The sequence below is a fragment of the Podarcis raffonei genome, chromosome 5 (genome assembly GCF_027172205.1).
Source record: "Podarcis raffonei isolate rPodRaf1 chromosome 5, rPodRaf1.pri, whole genome shotgun sequence".
Lineage (NCBI taxonomy): Eukaryota > Metazoa > Chordata > Lepidosauria > Squamata > Lacertidae > Podarcis > Podarcis raffonei.
In genome coordinates this window covers 92,813,519-92,829,948 of record NC_070606.1, presented here as the reverse complement: position 1 = coordinate 92,829,948, position 16,430 = coordinate 92,813,519, and the positions used below count along the sequence as shown (strand labels likewise).

The 16,430-nt window shown below is 41.5% G+C and overlaps 1 protein-coding gene across 10 annotated transcripts in view; it reads right to left on the bottom strand.

The window, feature by feature from the left end:
- ATP11B (ATPase phospholipid transporting 11B (putative)) overlaps positions 1-16,161 on the bottom strand; it is an 88,862-nt gene extending 72,701 nt beyond the window's left edge. For all 10 annotated transcript variants that reach the window (XR_008330738.1, XR_008330739.1, XM_053390652.1 and 7 more), the window contains exon 1: positions 16,033-16,161. Coding sequence is in view for 8 of the 10 variants with exons in the window: in XM_053390652.1 (XP_053246627.1) it covers positions 16,033-16,059 (27 nt within the window). In the remaining 2 variants the exon portion in view is untranslated. The remainder of the gene's footprint in view (positions 1-16,032) is intronic.
- Positions 16,162-16,430: the final 269 nt, after the last annotated feature.

The window sequence follows — 16,430 nt, the reverse complement described above, 5'->3', positions numbered from 1 at the left end:
AAATGAACTGAAGATCCCTTGGGCCTATGGTTTTATGAGCCAGATTTGGGAATTAGAAGATTTTATACCTTTCTGAGTATCCTATACAACTCGTCAGTGTTGCAACTACAATTTATTTAATAACTGCTAAGTTATTAGGCAGGGCGGACCTGAAAAAAAGTTGGAAACTATCTTTTCAGTCAAAATTACTTAAGATGCAAAATTCTTTGCCAATGTTCCACACAGCACTGGCAAAACACCATGTTATTTTCTTAACTGGAAGGGGCAAGTCCATTACTAGCTGTTTTATTATGTAAGAATGAGTCAGTGGCAATGAGTTTGAGATTTTTTTTTAAATTGCTGGTGCACGAGAATTTTGCAAAGTTACTTTTCCTGCTATATTTTCCTCTCCAAATGCACTAATTCAACAGCTGGTATTTGGTCCTGTGTAGATAAAATGTTTGTTGTCAAATTTTTCAACTGAAGGCCATGGCCAACTACTCCTAGTTAGAAAGACTTGGAACTGGACTTTCCTGGTGTGGGAAATTGCTACGAAGAGTCTTCAACTGTTCAGTTTCAATCAGCCTTCTCCAAAGCATTTGGAGAGCACAATTTCCATCTTTCTTACCTACACATTGGCCATGTGGCGGAGGCTGATGGTTGCTGCAGTCCAAAATAAATAATAATAATAATAATAATAATAATAATAATAATAATAATTTTTATTTATATCCCGCCCTCCCCAGCTGAAGCCGGGCTCAGGGCAGCTAACAACAATAAAATAATAATAGTAGTAGAGAACACCAAGTACATGAAGGCCAGTTTAGAGTTTCTTACACTCAGAAGCAATTATTGTCCCCTGAACTGTTCACTATTAAGGTAATTTCTTCCTTATCTTACATCAGCTCACACATGCTGTGACCTAGTAGACCAGGCATAAGCAAACTCGGCCCTCCAGATGTTTTGGGACTACAACTCCCATCATCCCTAGCTAACAGGACCAGTGGTCATGAATGATGGGAATTGTGTCCCAAAACATCTGGAGGGCCAAGTTTGCCTATGCTTGTAGTAGATGAAACTAGAACACATGATCAGCTAAGAGGAAGTAAGACAACCTCAAAGGTAAATCAAGTTATGAAGAAGCAATGTAAGTTGTCTCTGAAGAGGTTTGTTCAAGATCACGGAATGCCATTTTCTTCTCTCAGCTGCTGTATCTTCCAAAAACAAAAGCAAAACACCTCCCTCTCTCTTGTTAATAAACAGTAGCTATAAATAAATGGTATTATTAAAAGAAAACTGTGTACATCTCATTCACTAGTACAAAGACAAGGATGCTTGTCATCCATAGGTAATCAGGTTATAGCCAAGTACGCTCCCCACTGAAATCAATGTACTTAAATTATTCACACACTGATTTTAATAGGTCTACTCTAAGTAGCTCAATTGGCTACAACTAATCGTAACCAAACCCTTTCCCTGATGTATTTTGCATGTTAATTACATGACAGAGACTAATTGTTGGGAGTTTGTTCGCATTACGAACAGACTCCATGCCAAAATGTTTCATGTAAACAAGCCATCAAGTGACAAAAATGTCATCTGGCTCTTATCTAACAGAGGCATATTTTTGAACATTACTTATTAAATTCAGCTCTCTCATATCCTCTAAGGATCTCAAGGCAGTGTAGATGGTGCTCCCCTCCTCAATTTATCCTCACAGCTACCCTGAGAGGTAGGTGAGGCTCAGGCACAGTTACACTCTGCTATACCAACACTGGCTCCCAGAACGCAAGTTTTTCCATTCTTTTAAGCAGGGCAGTCAGTTCACTGCAGCCTGATGCCTACTCTACAGCAATGCTTCTGCATAAAAACTGCAGTGTTTAATATTTCAGTTTCCAAGCCATAAAGTAAACGAGAGCCGTTCCCAGTTTCCTAAGTTTCAGCATGAAAACGTTGCCACTGATGGCACATAAATCCTCCTCAGAGCCCCTGAATTCTGTAATATAGAAAGTTCTATAATATAGTTCTATAATAAAGTTCTATAACCTAGAAAGCTCTCGCTGAATTGCTGCATTTCAAAAATCTGACAAGGCTGTGGGTTTTAATTAGGTTTAGACTGGGATTCATGCTTCCATTCCTTTTTCAAGCATAAACGCATTTCATTTACTAAATTGTTTCTCTCCAAAATCTTTTCTCAGGGAAGGAGACATTTACATAAAATAGAGCTTAGCTGCAATCGTGCCACCTGCATTCTGCCAGGCAGAGATGACCTTGTGTTTCAGGAAGTGCTTTGTCAGATCAAATCCAGCTACTGATATTTGCTGGCTCTCAAAACTTTCATGCAAGCAATTAAAAGGCTCTTGTGCTTTTTTTTCCCTAAAAGGCATGGCTACAGAAGGAGGGTTAGAAGTAGTTGTGAGTGCTGGGCCATAAGCTACAGGGGACCATTGAAAATCAGGTCAATGAAGTAACTACTGAACGCTACAGACAAGATGCTATGCTTTTAAATGAACTTTTTTTTAAAAAAAAAAAGCAATTCTATTCCTCCTCCAGGCTTCTGGGGTCAGAATCCTTCTCCCAGCCAAAACAGAGATAAAAGGTTAGCAAACACAATTTCTAACTGCAAGCACAATCAAGGAGTGGAACAAAGGATGTTTTATTGTTAACTTACTAGAAACCTTCCAAAGCACTTTTCAGCAACATTCAGTTTCTTGCTAAGAGCTCTCACATCCTCTGGTTTCATTTTAATTATAGTCCTAACCCTTATTGATTGAAGAGATGTGTTCGTAAACAGGATAGTAAAGCTGCAGAACTGCTAATAAGAATAGAACCAGGTGTGCTTCCACTACTTGAGAGAACTAGATAAAATCAATATTGTAGCATGTGAAAAGTGTGTTGTTTATGAGTATTTATTGCATTTATATACCACTTTTCTGCCAAAGCTCCCAAGGTGGTTTACAATTTTAAATATTATTACAATCCCCTTAAAGAGAGACGTAGTTCACGTTCAATAAAGATTTGGTACATAGAATTGTAGAGATGGACGTGACCCCAAGTCCAATCCTCAGCAATGTAGCAATCACAGCTAAATAATCCCCGACGGATGTCTACATGGAAATCCATCAAGGAACAGTGTACGAGCTGCTCAGTGCGCAAGGACAGTGTATGTCCACTGAGAATAGTGTACAAGCAGAAGCACAGCAGTGTTAGAAACTGGGATAGAAAAGCTAGGAGTCAAATGGCTTCTGGGACCTGGTCTCAGGCGCCAAAACAGAACGTCTAGTTGCCATTAGACAACACTTTTTCTTTCTTATTTTGATAAGCATGAATTGATACACAATTCGCATAAGTGACACATTGTTAATATCACATTTTTAGCAGAAATTGTTAATACATGTTTAATTTGGTGTTTACAATAAAAATATTGCTACCATATTTGCTTTCAAAACTCTCTATTTGCTTTCTACTCTTTATTGTTAAACTCCTTAACATATTGTCTATCCTTAACATATACTTTGAAGCTTCAAAGTGCATGCATTTCAGTAATCCTTGAGTGTCAGCCAGGCAAGAAAAATGGCACCTGGATTTTGTGAGGTGCTCGCAAATGGAGAATCTTTAGATGCAAAATGCGCCTGGTGCCCTGCTAATTTTGAGCCCTGAGAAGCAGGTGCATATAGTTCCCCTAAACAATATTGTCAGCTTTTATTACAAATTTTTATCTTGTGAAGAGGGGAAAGTAAACCCCACCCACAGAGAACAAGTTTACTGAATTTAGTATGTCCTGGAAGAGGGCGGGGAGAGAGGAAGTTGGGATTTTGTTTTAGTATTCTTTTTTATCTTTTTTGTAATTGTTATATATTAGAAATCCATCTATCTATCTATCTATCTATCTATCTATCTATCTATCCTTTGCATGCCTATAGCAAAATGATCCACCAAGCGGATACGCAAAACTATTGGTCTGCCATCCACACCAAGGGAGCCCCATTAGTGCAAACATTCCTGGATCAGAGCCACCACCACTCCATAGTTAACAGTGATACAAAAGAAACCAATTCCATAACTAACAAAGATAAGCACTGATCTTTAAGCTTTGCTCCACCTTAAACAGAGTTATGATTCCATAATATTCACTCAAACCCTGAAGTGACCTTACAAACGTGTTGGGCATTCTTTAGAAAGACACATGGGAGGAAGGGAGTTTAAGCAGTAATTCTCTGCGGCCTACAAGACTCTTTGATTGCACACTGCTTGAGGTGAACACTTTGTCCTTCAATTTGATTGATAAAAAATGTAAACTGTGCACTTGGCAAGATGTGCTGGCATATCACCTCACACACAAGCATACAGATGGGGCAGGATGGGCAGCACAGGATCTTGGAAATTACTCTTATGCAGACGTTCCTGAGAAATATTCCTGCACTCCCAAGTGTCTAGCATTGGACAGCACTGGCTGACAGTATTCATATTGCAGGTGGAAGATCTATGCACGTGGAAGTTTCCAAAAGGTTCAGGAGACACTTTCACAAATTCTAGATGGAATAGTTAAGTCCCATGGAGAGAACTGGGCCTACTCAATAGTTCATTTGCAAAGTTGCATTCATATAGTGAAAGATTCAAAATACCATTGTAAATAATCTAGGCTACAGAAACTGGACAGGTATCAAATCAAATATCTTTATAGCGGTCCGTAGACCCACAAAACAGTTTCAAAACAAAATACAGTGGCACCTTGGGTTACATACGCTTCAAGTTACAGACTCCGCTAACCCAGAAATAGTACCTTGGGTTAAGAACTTTGCTTCAGGATGAGAACAGAAATCGCACGGCGGCGGCACAACAGCAGCGGGAGGCCCCATTAGCTAAAGTGGTACCTCAGGTTAAGAACAGTTTCAGGTTAAGAACAGACCTCCAGAACGAATTAAGTATGTAACCAGAGGTACCACTGTACAGTTAAAACAACCAAACAACAGGCGAAAGAGACCAAGGTAGTCATTTTGTTATGTCTAGAGCATGATGGTCTTTTATTGCAACCTCCAAAAGAAACTTTGCCACGGTCAGTGTATTATCATTTAACCTAAAGGTATTTAATATGGGAGACTTCAGATTTTCCTGGCAAATTTGCTAGTAAGGGTATCTCTGAAAGCCTTCCTATTTGCCCAGACATTTCAGAACGTAGATGATTCTCCTTGGAATTGTTTTATATTGTTCTTAGCTTTTGATTTTGTCTGGTTGCATTTTTTTTGTTAAGTTTTAAACTGTATATATATGTTGTGTTGAATCTTTTAATGAAAAACAACTAAGACTTTTTTAAAAATATACAAGATGAATAAATCATCACCAATGGGGGAATTTTGCAGGTACCATACATAGACGTTGTGAAAATCCCTTTCAAATGTAGCACTCTCTCTCAGTCAAACTAATTTTCATGAAGATGTGGGATAAACAAGTTGATATTTGTATTGATTTTTAAGTTATTTTCACATTTGTGTGTGTGTGTGCGCGCGCACATAGTGTTTTTCATACTGGTTATATATGAACTGCATTTAAACATGCAGGTGTTTTAGCTGCTTTCATATATTTAAGTGTGTTCTCTCTCTCTCTCTCTCTCTCTCTCTCTGTGTGTGTGTGTGTGTGTGTATAAAATAAAAGGTATCTGAAGAAGTGTGCATGCACACGAAAGCTCATACAAAGAACAAACTTAGTTGGTCTCTAAGGTGCTACTGGAAAATTTTTGTTATTATTTATATGTATATTTCTACTGCGTCAGACCAACACAGCTACCTACCTATATGTGTTTACTTCAAGATGCCTCATGGGGAACAATTTATTCATTAAATAATTAATAAAAGTAACTTTTTAAGGAACATTTCAAGTAATCTCTGCATATCCATATGCACTGCCAACTCACCCCTGCAAAGAGGATGCTGCCCAGTTGTTTGTGCCAGTATGGCGAAAGATACAAATAACAAGTTGGCTATATTGAAAATTGGCACACAAAAGAGGTTTGAGTGCAGAAAAGCAGCTGGCTGACAAATAATACTTGGAAAATTCTCAGCTGTATCTGTTCCCAGATGCAGCCTAAGTGATGCTTATTTTATAAATTTATTTTCCAAATGTATGCCTAGTCTTGTGGAACAAGCAGGAATATCTGACTTGCACATTGCTACTGTGTGGCGGGAAGGTAAACAGTGTTTCCGTGTGCTCTGGCTTCTATCACAGTGTTCCATTGCGCCAGAAGCGGCATAGTCATGCTGGCCACATGACCCGGAAAGCTTTCTGTGAACAAATGCCGGCTCCCTTGGCCTGAAGCGAGATGAGCACTGCAACCCCATAGTCACCTTTGACTGGACTTAACCATCCAGGGTTCCTTTACCTTTTACCTTACTGCTTTTTTAAAGGGGAGTTTTTACATTAAACAGGAAGCCAACGAAAGGCTGTTTCTAGAACAGAGTGTCCGCTTCAGGGAGAAAGACAACAGCAGTAGCTGGGACCAATAACAAAAGGACAAGTAAAATGAGAAGAGATTTATGAATGGAACATCTGTAAAATGACTACAGCAAAGGCAATGCTTGTGCACAATATCAGAGGGGAAAAACAGCTCCATCCTTCATGACACAAATGAAGACACTTGTTCTTATACACACAGAGTCAACTCAGTACAGGATGAGTGTGAAGCACGGCAATACGTTTCAGGTATTGTTATAAACCAGACTGATTCTCAAATGACTCTAGCTTTATGTGATGCCCCAATTACATGTTATTGTGAAGCTCAAGGGACCACAGACCACTGAGAATTCATGGAGCCAAGCCAGGGATATCCTTTATTCAGCCACTGTCGCCGCCAGAACCCTCACCATCTGTTCCACATAAATGATGTAACAATGCCAGAATCCCCAACAGAAAGGCTGACCTATTAGGATTACTGCACATTATCAGGAACTAGCTAGTTGTTTCAAAAGGAAGCTCAATAGCAGTTTAAAAATCCACCCTTCTTTCAGACTCAGAGATGCCTTCGGTTAGGTTAAGTTAAATCAAGCTTCAGGGGATGCTCAGACGTAAGTGCTTCTAAATGCTTTCCCTTGCAAGTGCTGCAAGTTCTGTCTCCTTCAGGCAACTTTTAACAGCTGCAACCTGTGATCTCTGTGTTTAATTCAGTTCAACACCTGGCTCAGGGCTCATCTGCACTTACCTTTTGCCTTGTGCTTTCTAAGCCCAGATCTGCACTCTCCTGGTCAGTGTCTGAGCACTTTCGGTTTTGATTTTTTTGCCCCACTGCTTACCACTTTCCACACAAAAACCCACTCTTTACCGCTGAATTGGAGCAAAAGTCAATTCAGGTTTTCTGCAGATTGCTGTTTGCTCCGATTCAGTGGTAAAGAATGGGTTTTCGTGGGGAAAGAGCCAGTAGAAACCACCACCACCAGACCTGGACCTGGAAAGCTAAGACGTGTGCCTAGAAATGCAGAGCAAAGGGAAGTGTGGGTGAGCCCTCAGCTTTCCCCATGCTCCAGGCTGCATGGAGACAGCTATTTTCCCAGCTTTGCCTTAAGCTTAAGGAAAGCTGGAGAATAAAAGCAGATGCCCAATCAACAGCCAGGGATGAGCCAGGCTCTCTCCACCCGGGGTCAAATAAAGTTCATTTTTAAAATAATAATAATAATAATAATAGTAATATAAGATTTCAATAAAGCTAAGCCTTACTTAAACCACATTAAGACTAAATCCTTAGAACACGAAAACCATCTCTTCCTCATACACTTATTTAAAATTAAAGGCTGCTTTTCTATGGAAACACCCATAAAGAAACAGACATGAAGTACTCTTGAATGACACAATGAATTGCAGGTTGTTTTTATACCGGGCTTCCTAATGAACTTGTTGAATAGCAAGTTAGCACAGGTGATTTCACCAGGATCATATAGAGCAGGTGTCATCAAGCTCTTCAGACCCAGGACAAACATTCCTTTGGGTACCAATACTTTAAACTTTTACCATATAATGGCATGGACCAGGCCACAACCCACTAGTGGGTCCTAAGCTCCTGGCCCACCAGCTGAAGACTAGCGTTCTAGAGAACTTCTAGAGATGAAATTTTGTACTCATTCCATGTCCTTCCAAACACCTCTGCAATCTATTCAGTTCTCAAATTTGTGGATATTTACAACGCTTCCAAACACGCTCTTGGATTATACAAATGCTCAATTTAGCTCCTAACCAATATACTTTTTGTTATAGCAACTAGTTAATATGCATGCCTGCTCAAGAAATATAAGAATTTCAAAATGGGTAAAACTTGGTTGCCTTGAGGAATCCACCCTTTCTCCTCCACTTTGCTTCCAACGGCCTGAACAACACTGCAGGAGCTTATCCAGGGCTCATGCTTCAAAACCAATGTCTATTAACACAGTATTTATTACTGAATCAGTGCAGCTGGCTTGCTAACTGCTTCTTTCCAATTTGGCTGGGCTTTTCTGCACAAATAACTGCACCTAGCATGTTATGCAACTTTCCACAAATTCACTCAGGCTAGAGAAGGTTACTGGCTCCTTCACTGCCGATAAGCAGCACTGAATTTCATTTACATAGCACTCCTTATCTCTTCGTACTCCTCACAATAGTCCAGTTAAGTCACTATTATTCCTACTGGGAAAAGGTGAACTATGGCCGAGACTTTCTTATCTGCATTCACCGCAAAGGAAGCATGTGAAACCAAGAACCTGAAGCCCATGCCTAGCATTCCATTTACTGCATCCATATCAGCTTTCGGAAAGGTTTCTCCCAGTGACAGTTTTTACAATATCCAAAATCTTTTTTACCACAAGGTCTGTTTGCAATACAAGAATAACCCAGCTGGCTCACTCCTAGCCATTCTACTAATACTTCAGTGCTAGAAATGGGACTTGAAATGACTCCAACAACTGCTGTAGGATCTTGAACTTCTGGAATTCTTATTTATTTATTTCCTTATTTTCCTTATATTCTTTATATTTCCTTATATTCCTTATATTCTTATTTATTTATTTCCTCCTTTCCTTATTCTAGTACCAGCTCTGTATCTCCATTACAGTATTAGATTTTTAAAATTCTATTACGTTGCTCTTATGTACTGCGTTATTTTTTTTGTAAACTGTTGCAGAATCAATTTCAATGAAAGTAATACAAAAATATTTTGAAAAAGTAATGCCTACAGATACTTCTGCTTTTTGATGATTAGAATTCTAGAGCAAAGATTAATCCTGGCGAAAAGTAGATTTAGACTCATATAGTGACAAATTTGTTTGTATCCTGATGTTTTCTCTCAAATTTCTACACATAGCATGAGGATGTGAAAAGTTTTCTCACTGTATAACTGAATAATGCCATTTTGGACCAGACAGATTTGGTGGTGGTGGGGACTTAATCCAAATGAGATGGAGGTACTGTTGACTGGGAAATTTGATGACCCCTGGAGTGGTGTTCAACTTGTCCTGATTGGGGTTATATTTCCTCTAAAGTAAGAGATTTGCCATTGCAGGGTAATCCTAGATACTCAGGTGTGGGGTAGAATTGTCTCTAATCAGGTTGATCTGGAAAGACAGCTGCATGCTTCTGAGCAGGAACCAAACTTAGTTTAGTCATTCATTCATTCATACTCTAGTCTCCTCCAAGCTGGACTACTGTAACATGCTCCCCATGGGGTTCCCAGGGTTTGGGAAGGGACTATGAGATCAGAGCATATTACTCCAATCCTTTACTAACTGCGCTGACAGCCAATTTGTTCGTGGACTGGATTTAAGGCACTGGCTTTGACCTTTAAATCAACTAACTGAGGCCAGGGCATCTCTGAATCGCCTCCTTGCATATGAACAAGCCTGAGAACTCTGCCCCTCTATGGAGACTGTCCTCTGTGTGCCCTTGCCATCTGAGATGTTATGGATGGGCAGAAAGGAGGGGCCTTCCCAGTTGTGGCAGCCATGTACACTTGGCCCCTGTCACTGCATGCCACAGTGATATATTATCATTTTGCTATACCAGTCCTTTTTTCTATGGTGAGATGCCTCATGTACACTTGGTGGAGAAAGGCAGGATATACAGTAAACATATGTAAGGAACACACAGAATCAAAAAAATCATAGACACAAGATTAAACGGTGTATATAGAAACTGTAGTGCTCATTGCCATATAGAAGTGCTATATGTAGGCGTTTAACAGCTGTACAATAAATTGTGATTATCATTCTCCTTTATTATATAAATTAGGAGGAGTAAAAGAACACTGTAAAGAAAAACTCCTACTTCCTAACCGAACTCTATAGCAAAGCATTTGCAGATCTTGGTGCCTGTTTGCAAAGCTGTGCAATTGTTATTCTGTTTGGACATTCTGATAGCACAGTCGTACATGTTTATGCATTATAATGAAAGCAAACAACTCTTTCAATTATTATTTCAGAGAACAGTGAGACACTAGAATTGGCTTCTTTGCAAGACAGAAAATGCTAATAGGCCAGTGGTAGATGATATAACACTCCGGCAAAAATCAGTGACCATTTTCCTTAGAAAATAAAATAATTTTGGGATTCTATATCCTTCCAAGTTGCTTGGGGAGGTGCTTTTGCCCCCTGATTTTCCTCACCCCAATCATAAGCGTTCTGTAGCTGGAATCTCATTAATAACAGTACAAGTGGGAACTGCAACAAATGTTAGGAGTTCTGTTGTTCAAGGTTCCAACCAACCATGTTCTCCGCTAGGAGACTCAATTCCACCCCACCTGCTTTTCAATTCCCCTCCCCCCACAACAAACATACAATATGCTTATTACACAGTATTTTGCAGGGCATGCTCAGTCCTCACTGGGCTCTTGAGGTGGGTATGGATTTTTTAAAATATATTTTTAATGTACTTTTTGTAACTATCAGGTTTCCCACAAGAATGCAGATTTTCCCCTTCTGGCTTCTCAGTGACCCCATTCTGGCTCCATTTTTACGGTATTCACCATCAGAGTTCAGAATTAAAAGGGAGCAATAGGAAAGAACCACCATTCCATTTCTCAAGGAATGCAAATGCAAATAGGTAAATGGTATTATCTGGATGCTACAAAAACAATCCGGTTAAATAAATGAAATAATTAAGTTATCAAACCTTCCTCTTTGCTATGGTTGCTCAAAACTTTATTCATGCTCTCATCACTGAATTTGACCTAACTTCTACACTCTTGGCAACTGCATTAAGCCTTGGATTTTAATCCAATTTCAGAACAATCAACTGTGCCGACTCTTCTACTTTGCACTGCAGATAGCCAATCTTTGGCAAGTGCACACACACAAGCTCCCTATATAGCCACTGCAAGTGCTATTGTGACAAGCTGGAGGAGTGGAACAGCTATTGGTTTCAACGGGGCACACTGATCTTACAATTCAAGATCCTATGCCATGAAGTATCCCATCCATCACATTAAATTGTTCACCATGTGGGGTCTAGTCTGGAACCCAGGGATGTCTGAAGTTCGATGAGGCTAAAGGATCTAATTGCCTTTAACTTTAAATTCCCTGCTTCATTGTACTGAAACACTAATTTTAATAAATTTTAATAAATTTTTGTGAACTGCTGCTTCCAACACACAAATTCAACTTTTGCTCAGCTTACATCTTTTTTCAAATCCAAAGCAACCAAGTAAACATTCTTCCCACTGTGTTTTCAACAAGTATGCTACCCACACCTTGTCTCTACTGACAGGTATCTCTTCCCTATTCAAGGAACATTCATCTCCACAGCTTGATGAGTTATTCTTCTTCCCTGCTATTCAGGAAGTGTTATGTACAGAGGAAGAGAACAACCTGGCTTTGAAGGAATAGCCATGTGGGATATCACAGGTAATAAGCGCTGCAATTTGAAAGCTAAGAAAATTGACTATCCTAACAAAACGAGCTCTCCCATGAGGGTAAAGGTAAAGGGACCCCTGACCATTAGGTCCAGTCGTGACCGACTCTGGGGTTGCGGCGCTCATCTCGCTTTATTGGCCGAGGGAGCCAGCGTACAGCTTCCGGGTCATGTGGCCAGCATGACTAAGCTGATTCTGGAGAACCAGAGCAGCACACGGAAACGCCGTTTACCTTCCCGCCGGAGCGGTACCTATTTATCTACTTGCACTTTGACGTGCTTTCGAACTGCTAGGTGGGCAGGAGCAGGGACCGAGCAACGGGAGCTCACCCCGTCGCTGGGATTCGAACCGCCAACCTTCTCATTGGCAAGTCCTAGGCTCTGTGGTTTAACCCACAGCGCCACCTGTGTCCCTATGAAGTCTATCAAACATGCATTTATTACATGCAAAAACCCCAGCTTTTGAGCTTGCAGATAAAGCATTCTCTCAGCACCAGATTTAGCTTATTATACAGTGGTACCTCGGGTTACAGACGCTTCAGGTTACAGACTCTGCTAACCCAGAAATATTACCTCGGGTTAAGAACTTTGCTTCAGGATGAGAACAGAAATCGTGCTCCGGCAGCTGGAGGCCCCATTAGCTGAAGTGGTGCTTCAGGTTAAGAACAGCTTCAGGTTAAGAACAGACCTCCAGAACGAATTAAGTACTTAACCCGAGGTACCACTGTAGTATCTGGTAATATTGTAATAATGAAGGAATAAAGTTATCGTTTTTTAAAAAAGGCAAAAGTTAAAAACCAAGTTCCCTCCACCAAACACACATAAAACTTTTGGTCATAAAATTGACATAGTACAGTTAAATATAATGGCCAGGGGGCCAAAATGTGAACTATTAGAATGCAACTAAAAATAATTATCTTTCTCTGCTCCCTATTTAGAGCAAGGTTCCCACTGCTGAGATGTACAACTTTATGCCTGCCTTTCCACAGAGAGTGTCCAGTGTAGCTAATATTATTTAAAACTCAGGGTTTGCTTTTCTGAATTAAAATGAGAGACACTCTGCACTCAGATGCAGAAAAGTTACTGAGTTACACTAGAGGAGTCTACCACATATTTTTTTCTAAGAGAGTCACTGTTCTGAGCATGACAGCTGACTTGGAAGAAGGAAAAGCCAGAGGAGTGAACTGTACAGTACAAAGAAGCATCTGGTTGGGTGCTTTCGGCTCACATGAGTCTTTAAGCTATTTCTCACAGCCCATTAGCAGATCTATCATGGCATGCTAGTGCCACCCTACACACATGCAATAGTTTCAAGATTGTTGTGTTAGGAAGCTATCAGTTAGTTGAACCCATCAATAAAAACAGCTATGTTTAAGTGAAATAAAAGACATATCAGTAATAAGAGACATATCAGATATCAGTCATACCTGAAATATTAATGCAGCCAAGATAAACCAAAGAATCTGAAAAACCTCTCCCAACAGCTGTAGTATAATAAAAAAGAATCCATCCTAGACAACAGATTAGCAAACTGCACAGGGACAAAAATAACCCTTTCATAAAGAATTGTTCCTAGTATCATCCCAATGCGATAAAGTATCATTGGACTGACAACCAATATAAACTGAAGCTCCAACTGAAAATACAGCACTATATGGGCAGTTTGCAAAAAGCTGCCTCTCTCAAATTCTTTTAGAACAATTATAAAGACTCCTAGGATCTTTATAAATAAACCACCACATAACCATGGTATAAAAGCTAACCCATGCAGTAAATGCAAATATAATCAATTGCAAAACAAACAGGATCTAAGAAAATGTAAGATACTGTACTTGAAACGTTTTTATTCATTTAGTATAGCGGTCTATAAATTTAAGTACATTGTTGTGGTTTACTTCCTAGATGACTTATATGAGCAGACAGCTGATATCAATAATTGTTTCTTCCCTTGTAAACAAGCTGCAGATTTACTGTCTGTTAAGGACAGATCGTGAAGCTGAGGCTCCAGTACTTTGGCCACCTCATGAGAAGAGAAGACTCCCTGGAGAAGACACTGATGCTGGGAAAGATGGAGGGCACAAGGAGAAGGGGGCGGCAGAGGACGAGATGGTTGGATAGTGTTTTCGAGGTTACCAGCATGAGTTTGACCAAACTGCGGGAGGTAGTGGAGGACAGAGGTGCCTGGCGTGCTCTGGTCCATGGGGTCACAAAGAGTTGGACACGACTAAACAACAACACCATATCACGTCACTGTTGCATAGGCGTGTAATGCATTAGGACGCAACTCCCCTTAAGTCATTACTATCAATCCAACACTTTGTTCCCAAAAGCAGGAAGTTGTTGCATTTTGAATTACATTTATTACTTTACTTATTTTGTTGTAACAGTTTTCAAGAGCCTGAGTATTGAGAAATGAAGCTGAAGTGGCTGTTAGAAGATAATCTTCTCTCTCTCTTGTTCTGAAGGCATCCCTGTCTAGGGAAGTTTTTAATGTTTGATGTTTTATTCTGTTTTTAATCTGTTGGGAGTCGCCCAGAGTGGTTGGGGGAAACCAGCCAGGTGGGCGGAGTATAAATAATAAAATTCTTCTTCTAATAGGGAAATAGGCAAGAGGCAACAGTCCTGACCCTCTGTACCAGAGTTTTCTAAAACTTTTTGAAGTTGGCTTGCAGCCTGTAGCAGCCAAAAGAATCTTATTCAAATACAGTATTTACAAACTTCCAATAGGCTTAAACTTTTGCCATTGCACAAAAGTGATCCTAATCCCTGGTCAAGCAATCAGAGAAGGCTCCAACAATGACTTCCCGGTCAAATATCAATGCCATCATAGTTGCATTCTTGGATCAGATACAAATTATTTTGAATCGTAACATCTTGGTTAAAAAGCCAGAACTTGCTGGCAATTGCAAGCCGTTATCATCAGCCCAAGAACTGCAGACCTCACCCCATGATTCATTCAAGAAACAACGGGATCCTAAAGTGTCTGCTCTCTAGAAGGAATAATGGAAAATAAAATATTACATTCAGTATTAAATAATGTCATAGGTCACATTGTAGAGTAAAAATCTTGCCCCCACAAACACCTTCAGGCTTATGAGTACCCCCAGGCTACTTCCTTCTCCACCTGGCCCCCAACCTAACTTTCCCTATATATGTTTCCCTCACCTACTGCTACTAAACTGACTCAACCAAAATGCTTAAATTTGAAAGTAGGAAATTGCACCTGTGGGGAGAGAACAGCTAGCAGAAAGAGAAAAAGAAGAAGATGCAGCCCTCACAAACCACAAGGAAGCGTTTTTTTTAACACACTAGGCCGGGCAGACTCAGATTTGTCACCGAGCAGGAAGCTAGCTACAAGATGTCCCACATCTCCCCAGAGAGCACACATGCATGTGCAAACTGGCGCACCCTTAAGAAAAGCCATTTCAGGCTTAGTCCTAAAAACTTAAAGGGAACAGGGTGCAAAAAGCTGGGTGAGGTGGGCAGAAAGAGGCCCTGCTTAGCAGGTGTTGAAGTTGAAAGCAGGCAGGTTTTATTGGGAGGGGGAGGTAGTTAGCCCCCCCCTTTCACCACTGGAAAAGTAACAAGTGGGGCGGGGAGAGAAAAGAAGCAAGAAACTAATGGAGGCAAGAAGAAAGTGGGGGGGGGGAGAATACAGTATATTATTTGAGGAGTGGGAGTGAGAAGAGGACACCCCCCACACACAAAAAGGACGGGAACGGGACCAGGTGTGACACCCGCCTCAGAAAAAGAGGGAGGGGGCGAAGTAAGAGAGAAGAGAAAGTTGGAGGGGACCCCTCCACACAAAAAAAGGATGGGAACGGGACCAGGTGTGACACCCGCCTCAGAAAAACGAGGGAGGGAGGGCGAAATAAGAGAGAAGAGAAAGTTGAAGAGGACCCCCCCACACACAAAAAAGGATGGGAACGGGACCAGGTGTGACCCCCCCCCTCAGAAAAAGAGGGAGGGGGCGAAGTAAGAGAGAAGATAAAGTTGAAAAGGACCCCCCCCCCACAAAAAAAGGATGGGAACGGGACCAGGTGTGACCCCCCCTCAGAAAAAGAGGGAGGGGGCGAAGTAAGAGAAGAGAAAGTTGAAGAGGAACCCCCCCACACACACTTTCCTCAGGGAGGGGCAAAAGCGAGCCCCCTTTTCCTGAGGAAAGACCCCTCCCCACCCCAACGCCCCACCTACCAGCTGCTGCCGGATCCACCGCCACATCCCCTCGACGGGCCTCTTCGGTGGCTCCCAGCCCCCGCTTCTCCGCGGGCGAGGCTTCCCCTCCCGAAAGCCCCCCCCCACCCGCTTAAAATACAAAAACGGAAGCCGCCGCCCCTCAGTCCGGCACTAGCGGTGCTGCTGCTACTGCTCGTGCTGCTGCTGCTGCTGCTGCGGTCGCCTCCTCCTCCGCCTCCTCCGCCGTCGTCGTCTTTTTCTTCGTCTTCTTTCGCAACCGCCACTCCCGCTCCCCATCAGCGCAGGGGCCGGGCGCTTCCCTTCAGCGGCATGGCGGAAGCCCGGCGGCCGCCGCCGGGAGCAGCGGGGGCCCGGAGGAGGTGCGCGAGGCGCAGGTGCCGCTGCCGACGCCGCGG